Consider the following 25531-nt stretch of genomic DNA (forward strand, 5'->3'; position numbering starts at 1 on the left):
CACCTATCTGTAGCACGCGCTCCAGCAGGTATATCTCTCTAGTCATCCCCAAAACCAATTCTTCCTTTGGACGCCTCTCCTTCCAGTTCTCTGCTGCCAATGACTGGAACGAACTACAAAAATCTCTGAAATTGGAAACACCTATCTCCCTCACTAGCTTTAAGCACCAGCTGTCAGAGCAGCTCATAGATTACTGCACCTGTACATAACCCATCTACAATTTAGCCCAAACAACTACCTCTTTACCTACTGTATTTATTTTATTAATTTATTTTGCTCCTTTGCACCCCATTATTTTCTGTCTCTACTTTGCACTTTCTTCCGCTGCAAACCAACCATTCCAGGTTTTTTTTTTAGTTTTATTTTACTTGCTGTGTTGTATTCACTTCACCTCCATGGCCTTTTATATTTTTATTTATTTATTTTATTTTATTTATTTATACATATATTTGTTTGCCTTCACCTCCCTTATCTCACCTCACTTGCTCACATTGTATATAGACTTATTTTTTTTTTTCACTGTATTATTGACTATATGTTTGTTTTACTCCATGTGTAACTATGTGTTGTTGTATGTGTCGAACTGCTTTGCTTTATCTTGGCCAGGTCGCAATTGTAAATGAGAACGTGTTCTCAATTTGCCTACCTGGTTAAATAAAGGTTAAATAAAAAAAAAAAAAATTTTAAGGCAATGCTGTTAGTGTGACGTATAATCTAGTGGACGGAACGCAATGCTGTTAGTGTGACGTATAATCTAGTGGACGGAACGCTTCTTTCAGCAGCAACAACAGTTAGTCCGCCACCTCCGTAGCTTGCTAGCCAAAATAGCCGAACCCATAAAGCTCTTTAGACGCTTTAGTGTATATTAGCCACTGTATTTCAAACCCTCGTCTGTCGTCTAGTTAGTTATCCTATTTCATTTCATATTTACGGTTTTGTTGTTATTATTCAGCTGGCGGGCTGGTTAAGTTAGCATTAGCCTAGCTAGCTAACATCTCCGACCATGAGTTCACTAAATTACTCTCTTCCTGCTGAAGAAGAGACGGTCTGCTGGACGGAGAAAGAAGCTCTCATCAAAGAGGAGGAGGAAGAGAAGGATGTTACAATACAAAAACAAGTAGAGGGTGAGGTTGTTACCCTGAAAGAAGAAGAGAAAGACGTTTCAGTGAAAGAAGAGGAAGACGTTACAGTGAAAGAAGAGGCGTTCAGAGTGAAAGAGGAGGAGTGTGTTACAGTAAAAGATGAGGAGGATTCAGTTTTTGAAGTGAAAGCGGAGGATGGGGAGTTTACGGTCTCATCGGAAGAAGAGGAGGAAGAAACTGGATATCTGGACCCGATTTCCCAAACGCAATTTAAGGCATCCAGTGGTTCTAAAGATGAACTAAGCCATAAGATGGTTTTGAGAAACCGGGCCGTGATTACCACTGGTAAGTACTGTCTTAAATACAGAGGTACAAACTCTGCAGTTGTTGAACTGATGTTTGGTGTTAAAGGGGAAATCTGCAATTACCACATCCATATTTTGATTTTTAAATTATTTATTTATAGCCATTGATTCTTGAAGAATATAACACATGCCTCATGATCTTAGTTCAACTGTTGTACCCCATCAGAACACCAAATAAGCTTTTTTACTTCAATGTATAGAAACTATGTAAATCAACACTGTAAAGCCTCAAAACATAGTTAAAACGCTAATGTTGATATCATGGATGGTCAGTCCTTGCATCAGTCCATGGTCAGTCCTTGCATGTTGAGTTAGGGTTGATACAATAGCTTTCTCTATGAATTTGAAAGTAGTTACATTTCTCCAGCCCCATCCATCATCTTATTAGCAAAATAGTGGTGGAATTACAGCTTTTTATTGGTTGATTGATTGTTGTGTGGCTTTTTTAAAGGGACAACTTAGTATTTAAACAGCAACAAAATGGCTGCCCAGAGACTTGGTTTGGTAAACAGCTGAGGGATGGGGGCTGGAGAAATGTAACCACTCTCAAATTCATAGAGAAAGCTATTGTATCAACCCTAACTCAACACCTAGCGACCTCGTCAAGAAGTTCAGACATCTTGGCGTAACAGTTTTAAGGTGTTGGCTTGACAGTCACTGGACCCAGGTTTGAGTTCAGCTCAGGGCTTCCGCCTGAATTCACTACACTATGAATACAAGGACTGGCCATGCATGATGTCATAATGATAGTTTAACCAGGTTTCTAGGCTATATAGTATATTCTAGAATTCATCCATGATGTCATAATGATAGTTTAACCAGGTTTCTAGGATATATAGTATATTCTAGAAGTCATCCATGATGTCATAATGATAGTTTAACCAGGTTTTAGGCTATATAGTATATTCTACAATTGCCAATGTAGATTTCCTGTGGGGGTCAAATTGTTAGAGCTGTTGATAAGTCATTGTATAATATTCAGCATATATTTTCATGCCATTCCATCAATATTGCCCAACCAGAAGAGAATAAACTCTTCCTGAACCAACTCCTGCTGTCCTTCATAAATTCTGACTTTGCTGGTAATCGGCTACACAAGCAGTCAGCAACCTACATTTGTAGTGCAAATGTATCTTACCATTTCTACTGATCTGCATGCCAGTTATGATTTTCATATTCACATTTTACTGGAACAGTTTAATTTAATTTATAATAGTATCTCAATCATTGTCTGTGATTAATCTACATTCTATCTAAATGACAATTATACAAATCTAATTAACTTTTATTGCCATTATGAAATCATGGATGAATTCTAGATGCCAACTACGTAAAAAATAACCTACATAAAGCCAATAAATAAAAACATTGCTAATAACTGTCCTATAAATCACATGGCCTGTCTATAACGAACTTGAAACATTGTATAAAATATTCTGGGCCCTCAGTTTCCCCTGCCAGTGAGTTCTCGACCGATACAGCTGTAGGCTATTTGTGAAAGAGATAAGAAGTAATCAGGTATTTTATAACATTTCCACTGGATCAGAGCATTACATTTTTCCCTTTCGTGCCGAGTGGTTATCGAAAGGGCGAGAGCTGGAAATATTTTTCAAATACTTTGAGGAACTATTCTCATTTGCAATTGATTTTGATTAGACTTTGTTTACTTGCTGTTTGAGGTGAAAAAAAAACATTACTTTGAGAAGCTCCACAACTCACAATCAGACATCCCCAAATGGGCATATTTATAGGCCTACATTTGTGCTCAGGACAGGTAGACTAGTCCTACTTCTATATGTGTAACCAGGTAGACTAGTCCTACTTCTATATGTGTAACCAGGTAGACTAGTCCTACTACTATATGTGTAACCAGTTAGACTAGTCCTACCTCTATATGTGTAATCAGGTAGACTAGTCCTACTTCTATATGTGTAACCAGGTAGACTAGTTCTACTTCTATATGTGTAACCAGGTAGACTAGTCCTACTTCTATATGTGTAACCAGGTAGACTAGTCCTACTTCTATATGTGTAACCAGGTAGACTAGTCCTACTTCTATATGTGTAGTCAGGTAGACTAGTCCTACTTCTATATGTGTAGTCAGGTAGACTAGTCCTACTTCTATATGTGTTGTCAGGTAGACTAGTCCTACTTCTATATGTGTAACCAGGTAGACTAGTCCTACCTCTATATGTGTTACCAGGTAGACTAGTCCTACTTCTATATGTGTAACCAGGTAGACTAGTCCTACTTCTATATGTGTAACCAGGTAGACTAGTCCTACCTTTATATGTGTAACCAGGTAGACTAGTCCTACTACTATATGTGTTGTCGGGTAGACTAGTTCTACTTCTATATGTGTAACCAGGTAGACTAGTCCTACTACTATATGTGTAACCAGGTAGACTAGTCCTACTTCTATATGTGTAACCAGGTAGACTAGTCCTACCTCTATATGTGTAACCAGGTAGACTAGTCCTACTTCTATATGTGTAACCAGGTAGACTAGTCCTACTTCTATATGTGTAACCAGGTAGACTAGTCCTACTTCTATATGTGTAACCAGGTAGACTAGTCCTACTACTATATGTGTAACCAGGTAGACTAGTCCTACTACTATATGTGTAATCAGGTAGACTAGTCCTACCTCTATATGTGTAATCAGGTAGACTAGTCCTACTTCTATATGTGTAACCAGGTAGACTAGTCCTACTACTATATGTGTAACCAGGTAGACTAGTCCTACTACTATATGTGTAACCAGGTAGACTAGTCCTACTACTATATGTGTAATCAGGTGTGCGTCAACATTGACAAACAAAAGACAATGAATAAATTGACAAAACTGACACATGTTGCGGGGTCAGGTCAAATCAAATGTTATTGGTCACATGGTTAGCGGATGTTAATGGTCACATACACATGGTTAGCAGATGTTAATGGTCACATACACATGGTTAGCAGATGTTATTGATCACATACACATGGTTAGCGGATGTTAATGGTCACATACACATGGTTAGCGGATGTTAATGGTCACATACACATGGTTAGCGGATGTTAATGGTCACATACACATGGTTAGCGGATGTTAATGGTCACATGCACATGGTTAGCGGATGTTAATGGTCACATACACATGGTTAGCGGATGTTAATGGTCACATACACATGGTTAGCGGATGTTAATGGTCACATACACATGGTTAGCAGATGTTAATGGTCACATACACATGGTTAGCAGATGTTAATGGTCACATACACATGGTTAGCAGATGTTAATGGTCACATACACATGGTTAGCAGATGTTAATGGTCACATACACATGGTTAGCAGATGTTATTGGTCACATACACATGGTTAGCAGATGTTAATGGTCACATACACATGGTTAGCAGATGTTAATGGTCACATGCAGATGTTAATGGTCACATACACATGGTTAGCAGATGTTAATGGTCACATACACATGGTTAGCAGATGTTAATGGTCACATACACATGGTTAGCAGATGTTAATGGTCACATACACATGGTTAGCAGATGTTAATGGTCACATGCAGATGTTAATGGTCACATACACATGGTTAGCAGATGTTAATGGTCACATACACATGGTTAGCGGATGTTAACTTCTCACGAGTCACCATCCCGGATCCGGGAGCACCCTCATCAGTAAAAAAGCTGACTAGCATAGCCTAGCATAGCGCCACAAGTAAATACTAGCATCTAAATATCATAAAATCACAAGTCCAAGACACCAGATGAAAGATACACATCTTGTGAATCCAGCCATCATTTCTGATTTTTAAAATGTTTTACAGGGAAGACACAATATGTATTTCTATTAGCTAACCACGATAGCAAAAGACCCAACTTTTTTTTCCCACCTTTTTTTCCTGCATAGGTAGCTATCACAAATTCGACCAAATAAAGATATAAATAGTCACTAACCAAGAAACAACTTCATCAGATGACAGTCTGATAACATATTTATTGTATAGCATATGTTTTGTTCGAAAAATGTGCATATTTCAGGTATAAATCATAGTTTTACATTGCAGCCACCATCACAAAATCTCACCAAAGCAGCTAGAATAACTACAGAGACCAACGTGAATTACCTAAATACTCATCATAAAACATTTATGAAAAATACACAGTGTACAGCAAATGAAAGACAAACATCTTGTGAATCCAGCCAATATTTCAGATTTTTTAAGTGTTTTACAGCGAAAACACAATATAGCATTATATTAGCTTACTACAATAGCCTACCACACAGCCGCATTCAATCAAGGAACGTTAGCGATAGCGAATAAACCAGCAAAATATATAATTTTTTTCACTAACCTTCTCAAACTTCCTATAACATCATATTACACAATACATATATGGTTTGTTCGAAAATGTGCATATTTAGCGGTACAATTCGTGGTTGAACAATGAATACTAGCCAAACTGCCCAAAATAATCCGGATATATTTCTGACACTCACATCATCTAATCAAATAACTAATCATATACTTTACTAAAAAATACAGGTTGGACAGAAAATGAAAGATACACTAGTTCTTAATGCAACCGCTGTGTTAGATTTTTAAAAATAACCTTATTACGACATACAGCTTACGTTATAGCGAAACTGCGCCCGAATTCTGGGCGGTATATAGTCTAAACATTTTTCGACAGAAATACGAAATAATATCATAAATGGTTCCTACTATTTGATGAGCTTCCATCAGAATCTTGTACAAGTTGTCCTTTGTCCAGAATAATCGTTGTTTGGTTGTAGAATGCCCTCTTCATCTGTAGAACGCTAGCCAACATTAGCAGTGTGGCGCAGCAGTGTCCAAATCCCCAGAACGCATCACAAAGAAAATATCGAAAATCGGAATAAACTTATATAAACTGATATAAGTCGGTTTAATATAACTAGTTGATGATGTTTTTAACACATATATCGAATAAAATCAGAGCCGGATATATCTAACGTCGATAACGAAAGGTTTTCAGAACGCAATCCAGGTGACCGATTCGAAAGAAAGAGTGGTCGCGTCACTCCAACAGGTCTTGTTTGGCCTCAGATAGAGATATACACCCCATTCCAATTCCCACTGCCTACTGACATCTAGTGGAAGGCGTATGCAGTGCATGTAGACCCATAGATTACATGCAAATTGATAAACTGACCCTGGAACAGAGTGCCCGATTTCAGATTTCTCACTTCCTGACAGAAGGTTTGCTGCAAAATGAGTTCTGTTTTACTCACAGATATAATTCAAACGGTTTTAGAAACTAGAGTGTTTTCTATCCAATAGTAATAATAATATGCATATTGTACGAGCAAGAATTGAGTACATGTAAATGGAGGCTATTATTGCTGTCAGCCTATGAGAACTCCCCTGAGTTTTCCCCCACGGTGGTGAATTAGTGAATAGACACAGAGCTTAATGTGAGGTTCCTTCAGTAGCACTCCTGATCTTGCGCTGTAATATTCAGAATACATTGTGGAAAACTAAAATCTTTGTTCACCATTTTTGTTCCAGACAGATATACTACATCCATAACTAGTGGTTTCCTCATTACCAGATATACTACATCCATAACTAGTGGTTTCCTCATTAGCAGATATACTACATCCATAACTAGTGGTTTCCTCATTACCAGATATACTACATCCATAACTAGTGGTTTCCTCATTAGCAGATATACTACATCCATAACTAGTGGGTTCCTCATTACCAGATATACTACATCCATAACTAGTTGTTTCCTCATTAGCAGGGAGGTGTTTCTGCAATCAAATTGTGTGTGCATCGCCCTCGTGCTGCAATTTTAGCAAACACAAAGGGGCCTTTTTTGGAGATCAAAGGTCGTCTGCCACACGGCTTAGGTTTGACTGTCTTAAGACAATTGTAAAATAATTTAACAGACCTCTGGACATCACCTTTTACCTCAAATAAACAGTGGATTTCTGCTGTTGTGGCCCTTTAATCAAATCAAGTTTATTTTCTATAGCCCTTCGTACATCAGCTAATATCTCGAAGTGCTGTACAGAAACCCAGCCTAAAACCCCAAACAGCAAGCAATGCAGGTGTAGAAGCACGGTGGCTAGGAAAAACTCCCTAGAAAGGCCAAAACCTAGGAAGAAACCTAGAGAGGAACCAGGTTATGAGGGGTGGCCAGTCCTCTTCTGGCTGTGCCGAGATTATAACAGAACATGGCCAAGATGTTCAAAATGTTCATAAATAACAAGCATGGTCAAATAATAATCAGGAATAAATGTCAGTTGGCTTTTCATAGCCGATCATTAAGAGTTGAAAACAGCAGGTCTGGGAAAGGTAGAGGTTCCATAACCGCAGGCAGAACAGTTGAAACTGGAACAGCAGCAAGGCCAGGTGGACTGGTGCAAGGAGTCATCATGCCCGGTAGTCCTAACGCATGGTCCTAGGGCTCAGGTCCTCCGAGAGAAAGAAAGAGAGAAGGAGAGAATTAGAGAGAGCATACTTAAATTCACACAGGACACTGGATAAGACAGGAGAAGTACTCCAGATATAACCAACTGACCCTAGCCCCCCGACACATAAACTACTACAGCATAAATACTGGAGGCTGAGACAGGAGGGGTCAGGAGACACTGTGGCCCCATCCGATGATACCCCCGGACAGGGCCAAACAGGAAGGATATAACCCCACCCACTTTGCCAAAGCACAGCCCCCGCACCACTAGAGGGATATCTTCAACCACCAACTTACAATCCTGAGACAAGGCCGAGTATAGCCCACAAAGATCTCCACCACAGCACAAACAAAGGAGGGGCAGGATGATCACGTCAGTAACTCGACCCACTCAAGTGACGCACCCCTCCTAGGGACGGCATGAAAGAGCACCAGTAAGCCAGTGACTCAGCCCCTGTAATAGGGTTAGAGGCAGAGAATCCCAGTGGAGAGAGGGGAACCGGCCAGGCAGAGACAGCAAGGGCGGTTCGTTGCTCCAGAGCCTTTCCGTTAACCGTCTGACTTTGTTGTTCACACAGGAGAGAGATGTGACTATCGTGGAATCTCTGGGGAGCCTCAACAGCCTATTGATGCTGACAAGGCAGAGAAGAGTCTCTCCAGATCAGAACTCCTCAAGAAACACCAGCAGAGACCCACAGGGAAGAAATCTCACTGCTGCTCTGACTGTGGGAAATGTTGCAAATCTTCATCAGAACTTAAAATACACCAGCGAACACACACAGGAGAGAAACCTTATATCTGTGATCAATGTGGGAAGAGGTTTACTACATCTAACCATCTGACTGTGCACCAGAGAACACACACAGGAGAGAAACCATATAGCTGTGATCAATGTGGGAAGAGTTTTGCTAAATCTAGCCATCTGACTGCACACCAGAGAACACACACAGGAGAGAAACCATATAGCTGTGATCAATGTGGGAAGAGTTTTGCTAAATCTTGCCATCTGACTACACACCAGAGAACACACACAGGAGAGAAACCATATAGCTGTAACCAATGTAGAAAGAGTTTTTCTTCTTCTAGCTATCTAACTATACACCATAGAACACACACAGGAGAGAAACCTTATAGCTGTGATCAATGTGGGAAGAGTTTTTCTTCTTCTTGCTATCTAACTATACACCATAGAACACACACAGGAGAGAAACCTTATAGCTGTGATCAATGTAGAAAGAGTTTTTCTTCTTCTAGCCATCTAACTATACACCATAGAACACACACAGGAGAGAAACCATATAGCTGTAATCAATGTGGGAAGAGTTTTTCTTCTTCTAGCTATATAACTATACACCATAGAACACACACAGGAGAGAAACCTTATAGCTGTGATCAATGTGGGAAGAGTTTTTCTTCTTCTTGCTATCTAACTACACACCATAGAACACACACAGGAGAAAAACCATATAACTGTGATCAATGTGGGAAGAGTTTTACTTGGCCAAAAAGCCTGAATATACACAAGCGGACACACACAGGGGAAGAGATACTCTGATAAAAGATCTCTGATTAAACATCAAATACATGAAGGAGTTGTTTCATGATATCAATTAAATAATGTCACAATGTAGAATGTTTTAACATTGTAGAAGGAGTATTTTAATGATGTCACAATGTAGAATGTTTTAACATTGTAGTAAGAGTATTTTAATGATGTCACAATGTAGAATGTTTTAACATTGTAGAAGGAGTATTTTAATGATGTCACAATGTAGAATGTTTTAACATTGTAGAAGGAGTATTTTAATGTCACAATGTAGAAGCCTAAACATTTGTCCCCTGTTCTAAAAAAGTGACTAACACAAAAAGAGCTGTGTTACATTTCCCACGTTGGTGACCCACTTGAATCAAAATGCAACACTTCAAAATGTAGCGATCTGTTTTCTACAAGTTGTCCTCTAACCAGGGATGTACACATTACTCCCAGATTCTGTGTTTTTTTTTTAGCTGTTAGTTTTAACAGGATGTGCAACCTCATCTCCCTCCTGTCGCACAGTTGATTTCAGCATGATATCGATGAGTGATGACAAATAAGTGTTGCGTTCCTTTGTTTAGCGACCTCTACATTTAAATGCATCACTCCAAAATGTAGCTGACTGTTTTCTGCAGGTTGTCCTCTAACCAGTGAGGTAAAATATATCTCCCATTTCCATGTGTTTTTTTTAGTTGTGTTAGTTTCAACATCAGGTACAACCTGATTTCCCCCCTAATCGATATCAGTGATTTATTGCTACTTGTTAAAACAACAGCGTTTTTGGTGCTTGTGTCCATGGTGAGTTTTCGGATTCTATAAAGAGAATTTTGAGAGAAAAAAAGAATACTATTGTGTATTATTATATAGAAATATTTTTTTATGTTTTGAGGTTGGACTTTAGCACGTCTAGCTCGTAGGACGCACTGATTGGTGTCACCTCGTTAGTCAGTATGTGTTACACCTGTGCTGGCTTGTCCATCTCGTTAGTGGGAAGGTGTTTCACCTGAGCTGGTCCAGGTTCTATTTAAGAGTGTCTGGCCCAGTGCTCCAGTTGTCTTGATAGATGTGGAGAGTCAACACCTTTAGTTGCTCCACCTTTTTGGTTTGCTTCCTGTCTTTAAGTTTGTTGTGGGTTTTTCTTTTGTTTGCCTCTTCTTGGGCAGATTTAGTGGGTCTCATGGTGGGTGTCTTTTAGGTCCTAGTTGTTGTTACTAGTCAATTTTCAGTGGACACCCCCATAGTGTCTTTCAGAACCCCTCCTAAAAAACAAGCTAATATTTTGGGTTGGATATATTAACATTTTAATCAATGGCATTTCCTTAAAATGTTCATTATTCTTCTGTTTGTGTACTAAATATTTGATTATTTTCATTGTCTTTTATTTGTTTTTTTCCTGTTCCTGTTGCATCCATCCATCCATATCTGAAATGTGCTGTATAAATAAAGCTTGATTTGATTTCAACAACAACATGTCATTTTTATTTCACCTTTATTTAAACAGGTGGCCATGATGTCATAATGATAGTTTAACCAGGTGACCATGATGTCATAATGATAGTTTAACCAGGTCGGCCAGTTGAGAACAAGTTCTCATTTACAACTGCGACCTGGCCAAGATAAAGCAAAGCAGTGTGACAAAAAAAACAACACAGAGTTACACATAAACAAACGTACAGTCAGTAACACAAAATATATATATACAGTGTGTGTAAATGGAGTATGGAGGTAAGGCAATAAATAGGACCATAGTGGCGAAATAACTACAATCTAGCAATTAAATAGATCAAACAGATCAATCCCATTTTCCAGCCTGCTGAAGGGCTCTAGGTGGTGGACACCACCCCCGGCTCTACCAGGGTCTTGAGGTGGTCTCCCACAGCTCTGCTGGTGGAGTGGTAAACACCACCCCCGGCTCTACCGGGGTCTTGAGGTGGCCTCCCACAGCTCTGCTGGTGGAGTGGTAAACACCACCCCCGGCTCTACCGGGGGCTTGAGGTGGTCTCCCACAGCTCTGCTGGTGGAGTGGTAAACACCACCCCCGGCTCTACCGGGGGCTTGAGGTGGTCTCCCACAGCTCTGCTGGTGGAGTGGTAAACACCACCCCCGGCTCTACCTGGGGCTTGAGGTGGTCTCCCACAGCTCTGCTTATGTCATGTTCTGTGGCCTTGCCGTTCCATTTCATGACTGCCCCTGCAACACAGAAAGAAACACATTTAGTCATATTATATAAAACACTCAAAGTAATGGATATGATTCATCTATGGCCTCAGTTACACCTGGCACCTAAATGTAACTTCTGTCATCTGATCACTCCAAGCTGCATTAGGTTCAGATCTACCAGGATGGGCCTTTGACGCAGTCAGGCCACCGAATATGCATAAGCAATGTAAAGAGATGTGGGGAAAAGTACATTTTACACACATTACCTTCATAAATCAAATGTTATAGGTCACAGGCAGATGTTATTGTAGTGAAATGCTAGACAAGACAAGTAGGCACACAATGGATTATGGTCATTGTAGTTAATTCATTTTTATGAGCTAAACTATGTAGAATATTGGCCTGTTGGAAACTACAACTCCCTACTACATCACACAGTTCAGTCTGGATCTGATTTATCTCTAGAGAAACTACAACTCCCTACTACATCACACAGTTCAGTCTGGATCTGATTTATCTCTAGAGAAACTACAACTCCCTACTACATCACACAGTTCAGTCTGGATCTGATTTATCTCTAGAGAAACTACAACTCCCTAATACATCTCTAGACTAGTTCCAGACACACCCTCTGGGCAGACAGGCCAAAGGCGCTTGCTTGCCCCAATTCAGGGAACCGTTGATGTACTTCAGAGGAACTGTGTCTAGAGTGATTTCCTGTTGTTTTGACACCTCACTGTAAAACTAGAATAACTAGCTGTTGCTACAGAACGAGACGACCAATCCCCAGTTAGTCTGTGTCTCGTTCTCCACACACGGACACATACCAAGATCACGTGTTTTCTATATGCACAAGATAGTTTGACTATATAAGGCTCCTGAACTCCTTGTGTCATCGAGCTCTCGGCCTTCCACCTCAGAGTGTAGGGCTGACCAGCTACATTATTGCAATTCTTATCAAATAAAGGTTGATTGTTTGAAGAAATGACAAAGTCTCTCCTGATTGGTTAGAATTTCTACCACAATGTGCAGTAGGCTTTTTCAATACCAACAATGATGGACCAGACTGAGTACCAAATGAATGACTGACATCAGTTCACCGTCTCACCTCATACTGTATTGGAGCAGCAGCAGCTGACTGCCCAGTTCAACGTCAGTTCACCTTCTCATCTCATACTGTATTAGAGCAGCAGCAGCTGACTGCCCGGTTCAACTTCAGTTCACCATCTCACCTCATACTGTATTGGAGCAGCAGCAGCTGACTGCCCAGTTCAACATCAGTTCACCGTCTCACCTCATACTGTATTGGAGCAGCAGCAGCTGACTGCCCAGTTCAACATCAGTTCACTGTCTCACCTCATACTGTATTGGAGCAGCAGCAGCTGACTGCCCAGTTCAACGTCAGTTCACCGTCTCACCTCATACTGTATTGGAGCAGCAGCGGCTGACTGCCCAGTTCAACGTCAGTTCACTGTCTCACCTCATACTGTATTGGAGCAGCAGCGGCTGACTGCCCGGTTCAACGTCAGTTCACCTTCTCACCTCATACTGTATTGGAGCAATTGGAGCAGCAGCAGCTGACTGCCCAGTTCAACGTCAGTTCACCGTTTCACCTCATACTCTATTGGAGCAGCAGCAGCTGACTGCCCGGTTCAACGTCAGTTCACCGTCTCACCTCATACTGTATTGGAGCAGCAGCAGCTGACTGCCCGGTTCAACATCAGTTCACTGTCTCATCTCATACTGTATTGGAGCAGCAGCAGCTGACTTGATCGTTGATTCTAACCAGCATGTTTGAATCTGAGAGTAAATAGAGCCGACTACAACTAAAAATGAAGGGTTAAACTGGAGTTGTTCTCAGATCCCCTAAGAACCGTAGGGTTCTTGGTCAATGAAAAACAGCCCCAAAAGGTTCTTCAAAGAACTTGTTACAAGGTGGGTTCATCGAGGAACCTCCGTTGTTGCTGGACTTCTTCCGGGAACTTCGCAATTACAACTGAAAACGATGGTGACAAGTTTGGATGCGACAACAAGTTAAAAAGGTTAAGTTGGGTTGATGTTTTGCTCTGAATATGTCTCGAAATAATTTATAATAATAATAATATAACATAATAATTAATAACGGAGACAATGATGGTTTTCTGTGAATAGCTTCCATAACGTTACTATAGCTAATTACCGTAAATATTAGAAAGCTGGGTTTGACCGTCGGCGTTGTATGAGCTACAGTACAGTACCGTTATCTAGCTAGCTAACGTTATGTCCTAACTAGGCACAACTAGGTTTGGATTATTTCCCTCAACTATATTCTTTCCCATATATTGTATGTCGTTTCCATAAAGCCAACATGGCTTTACACTTATTAACGTAAGTTTCCAATCTAGAGCAGTTCTCACTTGTGTGATAATGAACTAGCTAACGTTAACTAACTAACTAACTAAGGACGGTGACCTGTCCAGACGAGATGTTACAACGAACTGAATCGTCAATGGAGGTCTTCCTCTTTATATAGCCTGCTACAGCATGCAATACTATTAACTCACAAGGGGGCATAACGTTACATGGACAATACTATCCCATTTTGGAAACGTTACATGGACAATACTATCCCATTTTGGAAACGTTACATGGACAATACTATCCCGTTTAGGAGACGTTACATGGACAATACTGTCCCATTTTGGAAACGTTACATGTACAATACTATCCCATTTAGGAAACCTTACATGTACGCCCCCTTGTGGAGGGAAATTAATATCTTAGATGGTAGCTGTAGATGGGATTTAAATGCATAATGGTATTAATACAGTGTCTAGACTACCTCTTTTGTATAAATGCCCTTCAGAATCCAAACACAGTATTGCCACGCAGCAAAATGTTGCGTATAATCTTTCAAGTCAGCCTGATAAAATATTAAACAATTTGTGTACAAAGATATCTTGAAATGTGATATTAGGCCTGTATGGCAGTACTGTTACTGTATGGCAGTACTGTATTGGCTAGTGCTTTCTCCAATATGTTCTTCTATTTTACATTATATTGTATGTGGATGCCATTTATCTTTCAATATTTATCTAATATATATATATGTTTTAATGCTTTTAAGACTATTCTTTGACACATTTTCTCTTCCTTTGAAATTCTTATAGGACAGAACATGGACACAATGCAATTGGGATCAAGAAGAAGGTACAGATATGTTGTAGGACAGCTGCATTTGAAGTGTACATTTAACCTACATAGCAGTCAATACAAACTGAAATCTATTAGCGTACAAATGTGTGCAAATTATCTTTTCAGATCTTCTCAGAAATGAATCAAGTCCATGGAATGGATATAGACAAAAAGATAATTCAAGGACTAGCAGAGGTAGAGAGGCGAGGCAGGGGTGAGGACATCATCCTGCTATTTTGACAGTCCCTGAAGGACAATACAGAAGAGGGATTTGCTCTTATTCCTTCCCTTTCTCTAATGTATTTTGTAATAAAATTAGCAAGTGTAGTAAGATCATTGCTTTACTTTACTAGGACTGGAGACCACAGCAGCGATTCTGCTCTTGCCCAACCTCTTCAATGAGGACCCGAGTGGCCTTTATGTCCGTGACAAGGTATGTCTATGCACCAAACATCTGTTTCTTCATAAACATAGGTGTGCATACTTATATAAAACTACAGCTGAACATTTGTTATGTTCTTTGTTTATTGTATGTGTATTAATCTTTTCTTACTTTTGTTGACACAGATTTCACCGCTCTTCACTCCTTTACTGCACATCGGTGGAAATCCATTTCACCATGAGAGTGAAATCCCGCTGGCCTTTGATGGGGAGAACATCCACGCCCTCGAGGACGTCCCCATGGGACTTGGGGCTCTGCTAGGGCTACATTTTTTATTTTCCCTTAATTTTCCCAAAAATGTCAGAAAAACATTTTTGTTCTTAAGTTACTGTGTTCTGGGGAGAAGAGAAGTTGGGGTGAAGTTACCAGGGCCGGTCATAAAGATGGCAAACTTCCTAACATAACTAAGTGGATACGCTATACACACTAAAGCTGAAAAATCTGTATTTAGCATCAAGTCTACAATATTGTTAGTTTACCTATGATTCATTTTTAATGTATGTTGTTTTTTATTGTACATCATTATTTATATATATTTAAATGTCATGAAAAGCACTATACAAAGTAAATGTATTATTTATTATGGTCTGACATGTCTGCAGAAATGTTGACATTTTGTAATGTGTTATGTTTGGTAAATTGTTTGGTAAATATTAATTCACATTTGTGGTGCCACTAAATAAACAATGAATTATTTAAATCAATATTGTTATTAAAATATGTTTTTATAATGGAGGGAGGCTGGACAGGGAGTTAAAAAAAAATTACCCCAAAAGGTTCTTTGAGGAACCCTGATAAGGGGTTCTTCAAAGAACTTATAGGGGTTCCCACAAAAGGTTCTTCAAATAACTTTTAGGGGTTCCCCCACAGTTTCAATTTGAAGAACCCCTAAAGGATACTCCAGGAACCTTTACTTTTTAGAGTGTATATGGTTAAAAGTCACCTTGTCCGAGAGACATTTACATAGTTATACACAGCCCAATTTGGGATGACTATTTTGGGGCGAAATAGCGGCCACAACAGACAGACCTGATATCGCCCATAATTCGACGTCCTTGGACGTCACGTGCTGACTGGGTATGACCAAAGTTATTCTATTTAGCTACACTTTGTAGTACATTTTTACACCATAATAAATGTTTCTGATGCCACATAGCCCGTTTTCAAAGGGAGTCGTTGGTTTTTAGGGGCAGTCGCTTTTTAGCTTTTTTTCTGAAAGTATTTTCTCAACTGCGATACCAACTCCAGTCAGCAGATGGCGATGTGCGTCTTTCAGGTGATTCTGCCACCGTGACGTATAATCTAGTGGACGGGATGCTTCTTCAACATGCTTCTTCAACATCAACAGCTAATCAGCCACCTTGGTTCACTAACTTTATGGAAAAAGGTTTAGTCAATAAATCTAGCAACTCCTCTCATACTGGGAAAATACAGGAATAACCTAATAAAATAATAAACCTCCACACAGGAATACACACTCAGAGCCTCCTGACTGGGCCCTGTTAACACCTCCACACAGGAATACACACTCAGAGCCTCCTGACTGGGCCCTGTTCACACCTCCACACAGGAATACACACTCAGAGCCTCCTGACTGGGCCCTGTTAACACCTCCACACAGGAATACACACTCAGAGCCTCCTGACTGGGCCCTGTTCACACCTCCAAGGTGACCCCCCTCACACTGGAATACACACTCAGAGCCTACGAGGCTTTTCTAAAAACACTTTACGTGGTTCACTCACCTCTTTTTTTAAAACTAGGATTTTAGATTTGGTATCCACTCGGCTCGCTGCCTCTCAGATCAAAGGTGGGTCCATCTGCTCCATTCCCAAAGTGTGGTCTCCCTGAGATCCCAAGTTTGAGGGATCCCTGGTGCACCATTTACCCAGGTCGCCAGGAGCGGTCAACAAGTCAAGATTCACATCCCCCATCGCCAAATGTGGTGGTTAATTTCAAAAGAGACAAACTTATCACACAAGTCAGAGTTATTCTTAAATCGAAATCTTTATTCACTTATTAATAAGGGAGCAGGTCAATACAACACACACATATAAAGTGAATCAATTGAGTATCTATGATAAATGATGGCTGGTCGACAAATCACCCCCAGATGATTCGTTGAGAGCCACGATACAAAAGTACAAAGGTCTTTTATAGCCAAGATACATCCCTTTCAACCTACATGACCAACAACAGATGTATAGAACGGGTCACAAGGTTAAGATTTGTATGAAATATACTTATAATACTCAGCAAACAGTATCTGCTGTAAAAACAGTACTCTTTGTGTAGAGACCAGGGTCTCTCCCTGGTACCATATAGAACAGAAACATTAACTCATGCTCTGGAATGCGGTCTCTTTAGGTTTTATCACCCAAAAGACATTGTAAATCTCCTGTCAGTGTTTTCTCCCAGAAGCCCATCCTCAGTAGAACACACAGACACAATAGTTCTAAGAACCCTCTATTCTGTTGCATAAAACAACCATTTGATGCAATAAAAGTATTATAACATAATGTTGCAGTTTTGCTCTCTGTGTCCACTGAAAGTTGACTAGTAACAACAACTGGGACATAAGTCACCCACCATGAGACCCACTAAATCTGCCAAGAAGAGGCAAACAAAAGAAAAACCCACACCAAACTTAAAGACAGGAAGCACACCAAAAAGGTGGAGCAACTAAAGGTGTTGACTCTCCACATCTATCAAGACAACTGGAGCACTGGGCCAGACACTCTTAAATAGAACCTGGACCAGCTCAGATGAAACACCTTCCCACTAACGAGATGGACAAGCCAGCACAGGTGTAACACATACTGACTAACGAGGTGACACCAATCAGTGCGCCCAACGTGCTAACGAGTTATACGTGATAAAGTCCAACCTCAAAACATAAATGGAAAAACCAAAGCCTGTAACACCTTCCCCCTTTAGACAACAAATATATCCTATATTTTTGTTGGACAAGTTCGCTCACCCCCAACAGAAAACAACTTCCATTTCACATAATCAACTACAATGCTTCTACAATATAAACATAGTGTCTACTGGCTGTCAACAATGAAAAACAAGAATAAACACGTATTTCTAAATAATAATATACAATAGTATTATTTTTTAAATCCTTTTTCTTTCAATAGAATCCTAAAACCCACTTGCTTCTAGAACTCTCGTCCCCTTGGAACGAGCCCCCAAAAAACTAAACTCCAATACGGAAAAACGTGCAGTCAAAATAAATTGTGATCCATGGCAACGCACTTGCTAAACGCAAAACTTGTTGACTGCCCACCCTTGAGACAATCAGCAACCAACTCCTGCAATATCCGTAGTAACTTTCCACCTAACTTCTCTCTCTCTCTTCAGGGTTCACTCGATAGGCATGTTGTTGGATCGGGCCCAGTCCCCTATGTCATGCATTTGGGTTAGCACATCTGAGAATGAATCCTGATATTCTAAAAGCAGGGCAACATTGTCAATATAATTGTACACAAAAATGTTCAGCTGGTTGCATAAATAATTATGATTACTAGCTGTTACATAAATTGTAAATATGAAAATCAAAACCAAATGGACACCCCTTTGTTAATATGTAGTGGCAATAATTAACTTAGTGGTGAGGTATGGAATAATAAAACATGTGTCTTTTGTCAGGCTGAATGTTTGAAAAATGAGTAGGTGATTTGAGTCATGTTTCTTCAGTAGTGGAATAAAAACAATTAGCATTTGAATGTTGTCAAGAAATACTGGAGTGATGTCAGATTGTTAATAAAATTGATTATAGACCAAATTATTATACTGCTTTCATGTGTGTATATACACAAACATCTGCAACAATTATCATATTACATGTATTTTTTTAAACAAGCAGCTTTTTCAACTTGTAGAAAACAGCTAGCTACATTTTGAAGTACTGCATTTTGATTAAAGTGGGTCACCAACACAGTAAGTGTAACACAGCTCTTCTTTTGTTAGTCACTTTTTGTTAAATAATACTCTTTCAATTCAGAGCCTAGATTTCCCCTGAGGCTAATATCCATATCATGCTGCAATCAATTGAACAGGGTAAACGATAAGGATAAGGTAGAACATCATTAAAATACTCCTACTACAATGTTAAAACATTCTACATTGTGACATCATTAAAATACTCCTTCTACAATGTTAAAACATTCTACATTGTGACATCATTAAAATACTCCTTCTACAATGTTAAAACATTCTACATTGTGACATCATTAAAATACTCCTACTACAATGTTAAAACATTCTACATTGTGACATCTTTAAAATACTCCTACTACAATGTTAAAACATTCTACATTGTGACATTATTTCATTGATATCATGAAACAACTTCTTCATGTATGTATTTTCTGATGTTTGATCAGACACCTTTTATCAGAGTATCTCTTCCCACATTGATCACAGCTATGAGGTTTCTCTCCTGTGTGTGTTCTCTGGTGTGAAGTCAGCTGGCTAGATGAAGGAAACCTCTTCTCACAATGATTACAACTATAAGGTTTCTCTCCTGTGTGTGTTCTCTGGTGTCGAATCAGATGGCTTGATGTAGTAAAACTCATCCCACATTGATCACATCTATAAGGTTTCTCTCCTGTGTGTGTTCTCTGGTGTGAAGTCAGCTGGCTAGATGTAGGAAAACTCTTCCCACATTGATCACAGATATAAGGCTTCTCTCCTGTGTGTGTTCTCTGGTGTACAGTCAGATAGCAAGATGTAGTAAAACTCTTCTCACATTGATCACAGCTATAAGGTTTCTCTCCTGTGTGTGTTCTCTGGTGTCGAATCAGATGGCTTGATGTAGTAAAACTCATCCCACATTGATCACAGCTATAAGGTTTCTCTCCTGTGTGTGTTCTCTGGTGTCGAATCAGATGGCTTGATGTAGTAAAACTCATCCCACATTGATCACAGCTATAAGGTTTCTCTCCTGTGTGTGTTCTCTGGTGTATTTTAAGTTCTGATGAAGATGTGCAACCTTTCCCACAGTCAGAGCAGCAATGAGATTTCTTCCCTGTGGTTCTCTGCTGGTGTTTCAACGTGGAGAGACTCTTCTCTGCCTCCTCAGCATCATGAGGTTGTTGAGGCTCCCCAGAGGATCCACGATAGTCACGTCTCTCTCCTGTGTGAACAACAAGTCAGACAGATGGTTTAAGGCCCACAACAGCAGAAATCCACTGTAAAAGGTGATGTGTAGCCATGATGTTGTACAAACAATGACTTCTGTAATGAATGTTCATTATTTGACATTTGTCTTAAGATTGTCAAGTGAACAACAATAGTCATATAACGTGTAAGGTAACTTATTTGAAAAGTCATTACTTCATTACATTGCTCAACATTTGTCATAATTATTTAAAGCAGTTCATTTGTATCCGCTCTCTCGTTGGACTTCGGCCGCATATTTTCCCCCATTTTCGTCAAATCTGAAAACGTTAAAGCCACGCACATTTCCTGAAGAATTGCAAAAAGTCACAATAAGGATGTAGCAATTGCATATGTCCCCTATAAAACCAAAATCAGTTCAACAACTGCAGAGTTTGTGCCTTTGTTTTTAAGACAGTACTTACTAGTGTTAATCAGGGCCCGTTCATCGTTAGAACCATTGGATGCCTTAACATGCCTTTGGGAAACCGAGCCCAGATATCCAGTTTCCTCATCTTCATCCTCCCCTTCCTCCAATGTGACAGTCATCTCCCCCTCCTCCTCTTTCACTCCAAAAACAGATTCTTCCTCTTTCTCCTCTTCTTTCACTGTAACATCCTCCTCCTCTTTCACTCTGAACGCATCTCCCTCTTCTTTCACTCTGAACGCATCTTCCTCCTCTTTCACTCTGAACGCATCTTCCTCTTCTATCACTGAAACGTCTTTCTCTTCTTCTTTCACTGTAACATCCTCCTCCTCTTCTATCACTGAAACGTCTTTCTCTTCTTCTTTCACTGTAACATCCTCCTCCTCTTCTTTCACTGAAACGTCTTTCTCTTCTTCTTTCACTGTAACAGCCTCACCGTCTACCTGTTTTTGTATTTTGACATCCTCTTCCTCCTCTTTCACGACAATGTTTAGCCACATAACCTCTTTCTTCGTCCAGCAGATCTCCTCTTCTTTAGGAGAGTAGCTTAGTGACCGCATGGTCGGGGATGTTAGCTAGCTAGGCTAATGCTAACTTAACCAGCCCGCTAACTGACTAATAACAACACCGTAAATATGAAATTAAAACGGATAACTAACTAGACGATAGAAGTGGGTTTAAAACACAGTGGCTAATATACACTAAAGCATCTAAAGAGCTTTATTGGTTCGGCTATTTTGGCTAGCAAGCTACCGAGGCGTCTGACTGACTGTTGTTGCTGTTGAAAGAAGCGTTCCGTCCACTAGATTATACGTCACACTAACAGCATTGCCTTAAAGTCGCAGACCGCCATCTGCTGACTGGAGTGGGTAACGCAGTTGAGTAAAACGTATATTTTATTTTCAGACAAAAAATGAAAGGATAGGAATCAGGGACGTCGCTAGAACTAAAATATTGTAATGACCTGACTAGATCATAAATGAACAATTGTCCAGACAGAGGCTTGAGTTTGCGAATTGACGGTTTATTAAACCAACTTTACACAGGCTACTGTTTGGGCCGTAGCACACGCCAAATAGATGACAGATAACCCACAAGCCAATCGTGACCTTCTCTTGTGAAGCCCAGACGTAAGAGAGAGAGAACAAAGGCTGAACCTGGTCTTAACTTCCAATGCTCCAACCCCTGCCCAACCCCCCTCCACGCCACTCTGCCAACCACCAGGATGCCCGGCATCAGAACATTCCAGGCATTCCCGTGATTGGCAGATAGCAGGTTGATTGACATGTCGGACCCCGCGAACACTGGGTACTGGTCAGTACAACACAACCACCTCCTAGCCTAACACATAACACACAGCTGTCTGTGCGGGTCGCTACACAGCCCCCCCACCACAAAGTCCCTCGTCCCCGAGGGAACAAACAAAGTCTCTGAAGCGACCCGGAGGTCTCCTTTGCCTGCGTGGCCGTGATGGTCGCAGAGTGTCCCTCTGGGAACCAGGGGATGAAGGCAGGGATATGGGGGACAAGGAAGCGGGAACGGGTAATACAGTCCGTGGCTCTGGGGAACCACGCGGTGACACAGGGGGGGAGACAGGGGGAGTGGGCTGTCTGGAGCCTTGTCTGCGGCACCTGGGGGTGGGTGCCTGGAGAATGTCATTGCCAGAGAGGGGAATTGTGGGGGTTCCTGGGGTTTGGGGAGAAGAGGCCCCTCTGTATGGGGCTAACCTGTCCCGGTGCAGTGCCACCTTTCTCCCCCTGGGAGGAAGCTGCACCCGGTACACAACCTCCCCTACCCTCTCCAGGACACTGCAGGGTCCCACCCAGTGACTGTCCAACTTGGGGCATCTGCCTTTTTTCCTTAGGGGGCTGTAGACCCAGACCAGCTCCCCAGCCACAAAGTGCCTTCCCCGGGTGTGCACGTCATAGTTCCTTTTCTGCCTCACACCTGCATTCACCAGCTGCTCTCTGGCGAAGGTGTGGGCTGTCTCCAGGCGGTCCTGGAGTCTCCGGGCATACTCCGGCCCCGGAGGAACATGAGGGCTATCCAGGGGCCGACCAAACGCCATCTCCGCAGGGGTGCGGATCTCTCTCCCCAGCATGAGGAGGGCAGGCGTGCAGGAGGTGGAGTCTTGGACAGCGGAGCGGCATGCCATGAGGACCATAGGCAGGTGCTTGTCCCAGTCACGCTGGTGTTTGGAAGAGACGATGGCCAGCTGCTGTCCAAGCGTTTTGTTGAAGCGCTCCACAAGGCCATCACTTTGAGGATGGAGAGGAGTAGTGCGGGTCTTGTGCATACCCAGCCTCTCACACATGGTGGCGAACACACGGGACTCAAAGTTTCTGCCTTGGTCGCTGTGGATGGACTCTGCAGCTCCAAACCTGCTGAACATCCCCGCTGTCAGGGCGTCGACGATGGTCTCTGCCTCCTGGTCAGGCAGAGCATAGGCCTCGGGCCATTTTGTGAAATAGTCCATGGCCGTGAGCACCCAGCGGTTTCCACTGTCTGTGGTGGGGAACGGCCCAACTACATCCACTCCCACCCTCTCCATGGGAGCCCCCACTGGGAACTGTTGGAGCTGAGCATGAGAGCGGCCTGGGGGGCCCTTTCTCGCTGTGCAGTTGTCACAGCGGCGACAAAAGTCCTCCACATCCCTCTTGTGCTGCCCCCAGTAGAAGCCCTGACGGAGACGGCGCAGTGTTTTTGTGACCCCAAAGTGTCCAGTCCCCACACCCCCATGAGTACTCTGGAGCACAGCCTCCCGCAATGCTTTTGGGACCACCACCTGCCACCTCTCCTCTCCCGTAGCTGACTCCTTCCATGCCCGCTGTAGCACGCCATCAGCCAGCCGCAGTCTCTCAAACTTCGACCACAACCCTTTGGTCGCGAGTGAGAGCGCTGTCACCTCTTCCCATGGTGGCCTCACCTGCGCCTCTACCCACTGTAGCACTGGCTGTAGGTCTGTGTCCCGTCCCTGCTGCTGCCGCCATTCAGAAACGTCGACAGTCTGCAGCTCACAGCAGACAGGCCCGCTCGCCCGACACACTGTGGCACAGACACCCTCCTCTGCACGCAGCTCTCTCTCCCGTCCCTCTCTCCGTTCACAGTGGCGGCAGCCGTCTGCAGTACAGGGCCGACGGGACATGGCGTCGGCGTTGGAGTGGCGTGCCCCTGCCCTGTGCACCACCGTGAAGTCATACGGCTGAAGCTCCTCCAACCAGCGTGCCACCTGCCCCTCTGGCTCTCTGAAAGACATGAGCCACTGGAGAGCAGAGTGGTCAGTCCTTACAGTAAAGGGCAGACCACCCAGGTAGTACTTGAAGTGTTTGACGGAAGCCACAACAGCCAAGAGCTCCCGCCGGGTGACACAGTAGCGGCGCTCATGTTTGTCAAATGTTTTGCTGAAGTACGCCACCACTCTCTCCCCCTCTGGCCCCACCTGGGCCAGCACCCCACCCATGCCCACGTTGCTCGCGTCTGTGTCCAGGATAAAGGGCAAGGTGAGGTCAGGGGGGGCTGAGCACGGGGGCCTCGATCAGTGCACGTTTGAGGGTGTTGAACGCCTCCTCACACTCCACTGTCCAAGTGAAAGCCTTGTCCTTCGGCAGCAGGCGGTTCAGTGGAGCAGCAACGCTTGAGAAGCCCCGTACAAACCTCCTGTAGTACGAGGCCAGGCCCAGGAAGCTCTTCAGCTGACGCTGGTCGGTGGGGGTGGGCCAGTCTCTGACAGCCCCTACCTTGTCCTCCATGGTGCTGATCCCCTCCTTCCCCACTCGGTGGCCCAAGAAGGACACCTCTCTCCTCATGAAGTGGCACTTCTCGGGGTGGAGCTTCAGACCTGCGGCAGCCACCCTCTCCAGCACACGCCGTAGCGCCCCCAGGGCTGACTGGAAGGAGCTGCCATGGGCCAGGATGTCATCGAGGTATACCAGACACTGCTGTCGGGGGATGCCATCCAGCACCCTGTCCATCAAACGCTCAAAAGTAGCTGGAGCGTTGCACAGGCCAAAGCACAGGACCTTGAACTGTCAGTGTCCTCTGTTAGTGGAGAACGCAGTTTTGGCTCTGGCCTCTGGGGAGAGGGGCACCTGCCAGTAGCCACTGCGGAGGTCTAGTGAGGAGAACCAGGAGGACCCCCTAACCAGGTCCAGCGACTCATCGATACGTGGTATGGGGTATGAGTCCTTCCTGGTTACCTCATTCAGCCGCCTGTAGTCCGCACAGAACCTCAGCTTGCCCCCCTTCTTCGGAACCATGACGACTGGCGCCGCCCAGGGGCTGTCTGAGGGCTCAATGAAGTCTGCCCGCTGCATCTCCAACACAGCCTTGTCTGCCGCCTCCTGGCGTGCCAGCGGGATACGGCGGGGACGCATCTTGATGGGTCGAGCATCACCTGTGTCGATCTCATGCTGCACCAGATGAGTCTGACCCACCTCTTCCTCACTCAACGCAAAGCTGTCTCTGAATTCAAACAGCAACTGCCACAACCGTTCCTGCTGCTCGGGGTCAAGACCAACACAGTTCCTCCCCCATATCTCCCTCACTGCAGACAGTGTCCTCTCCTCTCCCATCTGGGGTAGCTGGGCTGGGGGGGTGCGGCCCGGGCTCACAGAGGGCTGTGTCATGGAGGTAGCTGGGGGAATGTAACACACCGCCGTAGGTGACAGGGGGACTGGGGAAAAGTCACACACAGCTGTGGGGGAGGGGGCGCAGCCATGAG

General features: G+C 42.8%; 3 protein-coding genes across 3 annotated transcripts in view; 2 read left to right on the forward strand and 1 right to left on the reverse strand.

The window, feature by feature from the left end:
- The first annotated feature begins 769 nt into the window (after positions 1 to 769).
- Positions 770 to 10910, forward strand: LOC139548660 (zinc finger protein 180-like). The gene is made up of 2 exons (XM_071358425.1): positions 770 to 1427; positions 8487 to 10910. Exons 1-2 carry the CDS (start codon positions 1004 to 1006, stop codon positions 9461 to 9463), a joined length of 1401 nt encoding a protein of 466 aa, XP_071214526.1. The 5' UTR covers positions 770 to 1003; the 3' UTR covers positions 9464 to 10910.
- A 2644-nt stretch (positions 10911 to 13554) lies between these two features.
- Positions 13555 to 15922, forward strand: LOC139550201 (sterile alpha motif domain-containing protein 3-like). Its single transcript, XM_071360921.1, has 5 exons — positions 13555 to 13644; positions 14752 to 14791; positions 14903 to 14990; positions 15130 to 15209; positions 15344 to 15922. Exons 3-5 carry the CDS (start codon positions 14915 to 14917, stop codon positions 15620 to 15622), a joined length of 435 nt encoding a protein of 144 aa, XP_071217022.1. The 5' UTR covers positions 13555 to 13644; positions 14752 to 14791; positions 14903 to 14914; the 3' UTR covers positions 15623 to 15922.
- Positions 15923 to 17209: 1287 nt separating this feature from the next.
- LOC139542151 (zinc finger protein 721-like) overlaps positions 17210 to 25531 on the reverse strand; it is a 43864-nt gene continuing 35542 nt past the window's right edge. The window contains exons 5-6 of the mRNA XM_071347244.1: positions 20810 to 21386; positions 17210 to 20361 (exon numbers count right to left, since the gene is read on the reverse strand). Of these exons, the coding sequence (XP_071203345.1) occupies positions 19580 to 20361; positions 20810 to 21386 (1359 nt within the window). The 3' untranslated portion in view covers positions 17210 to 19579. The remainder of the gene's footprint in view (positions 20362 to 20809; positions 21387 to 25531) is intronic.

This window comes from Salvelinus alpinus, chromosome 2 (assembly GCF_045679555.1).
Source record: "Salvelinus alpinus chromosome 2, SLU_Salpinus.1, whole genome shotgun sequence".
In the NCBI taxonomy this organism is placed as follows: domain Eukaryota; kingdom Metazoa; phylum Chordata; class Actinopteri; order Salmoniformes; family Salmonidae; genus Salvelinus; species Salvelinus alpinus.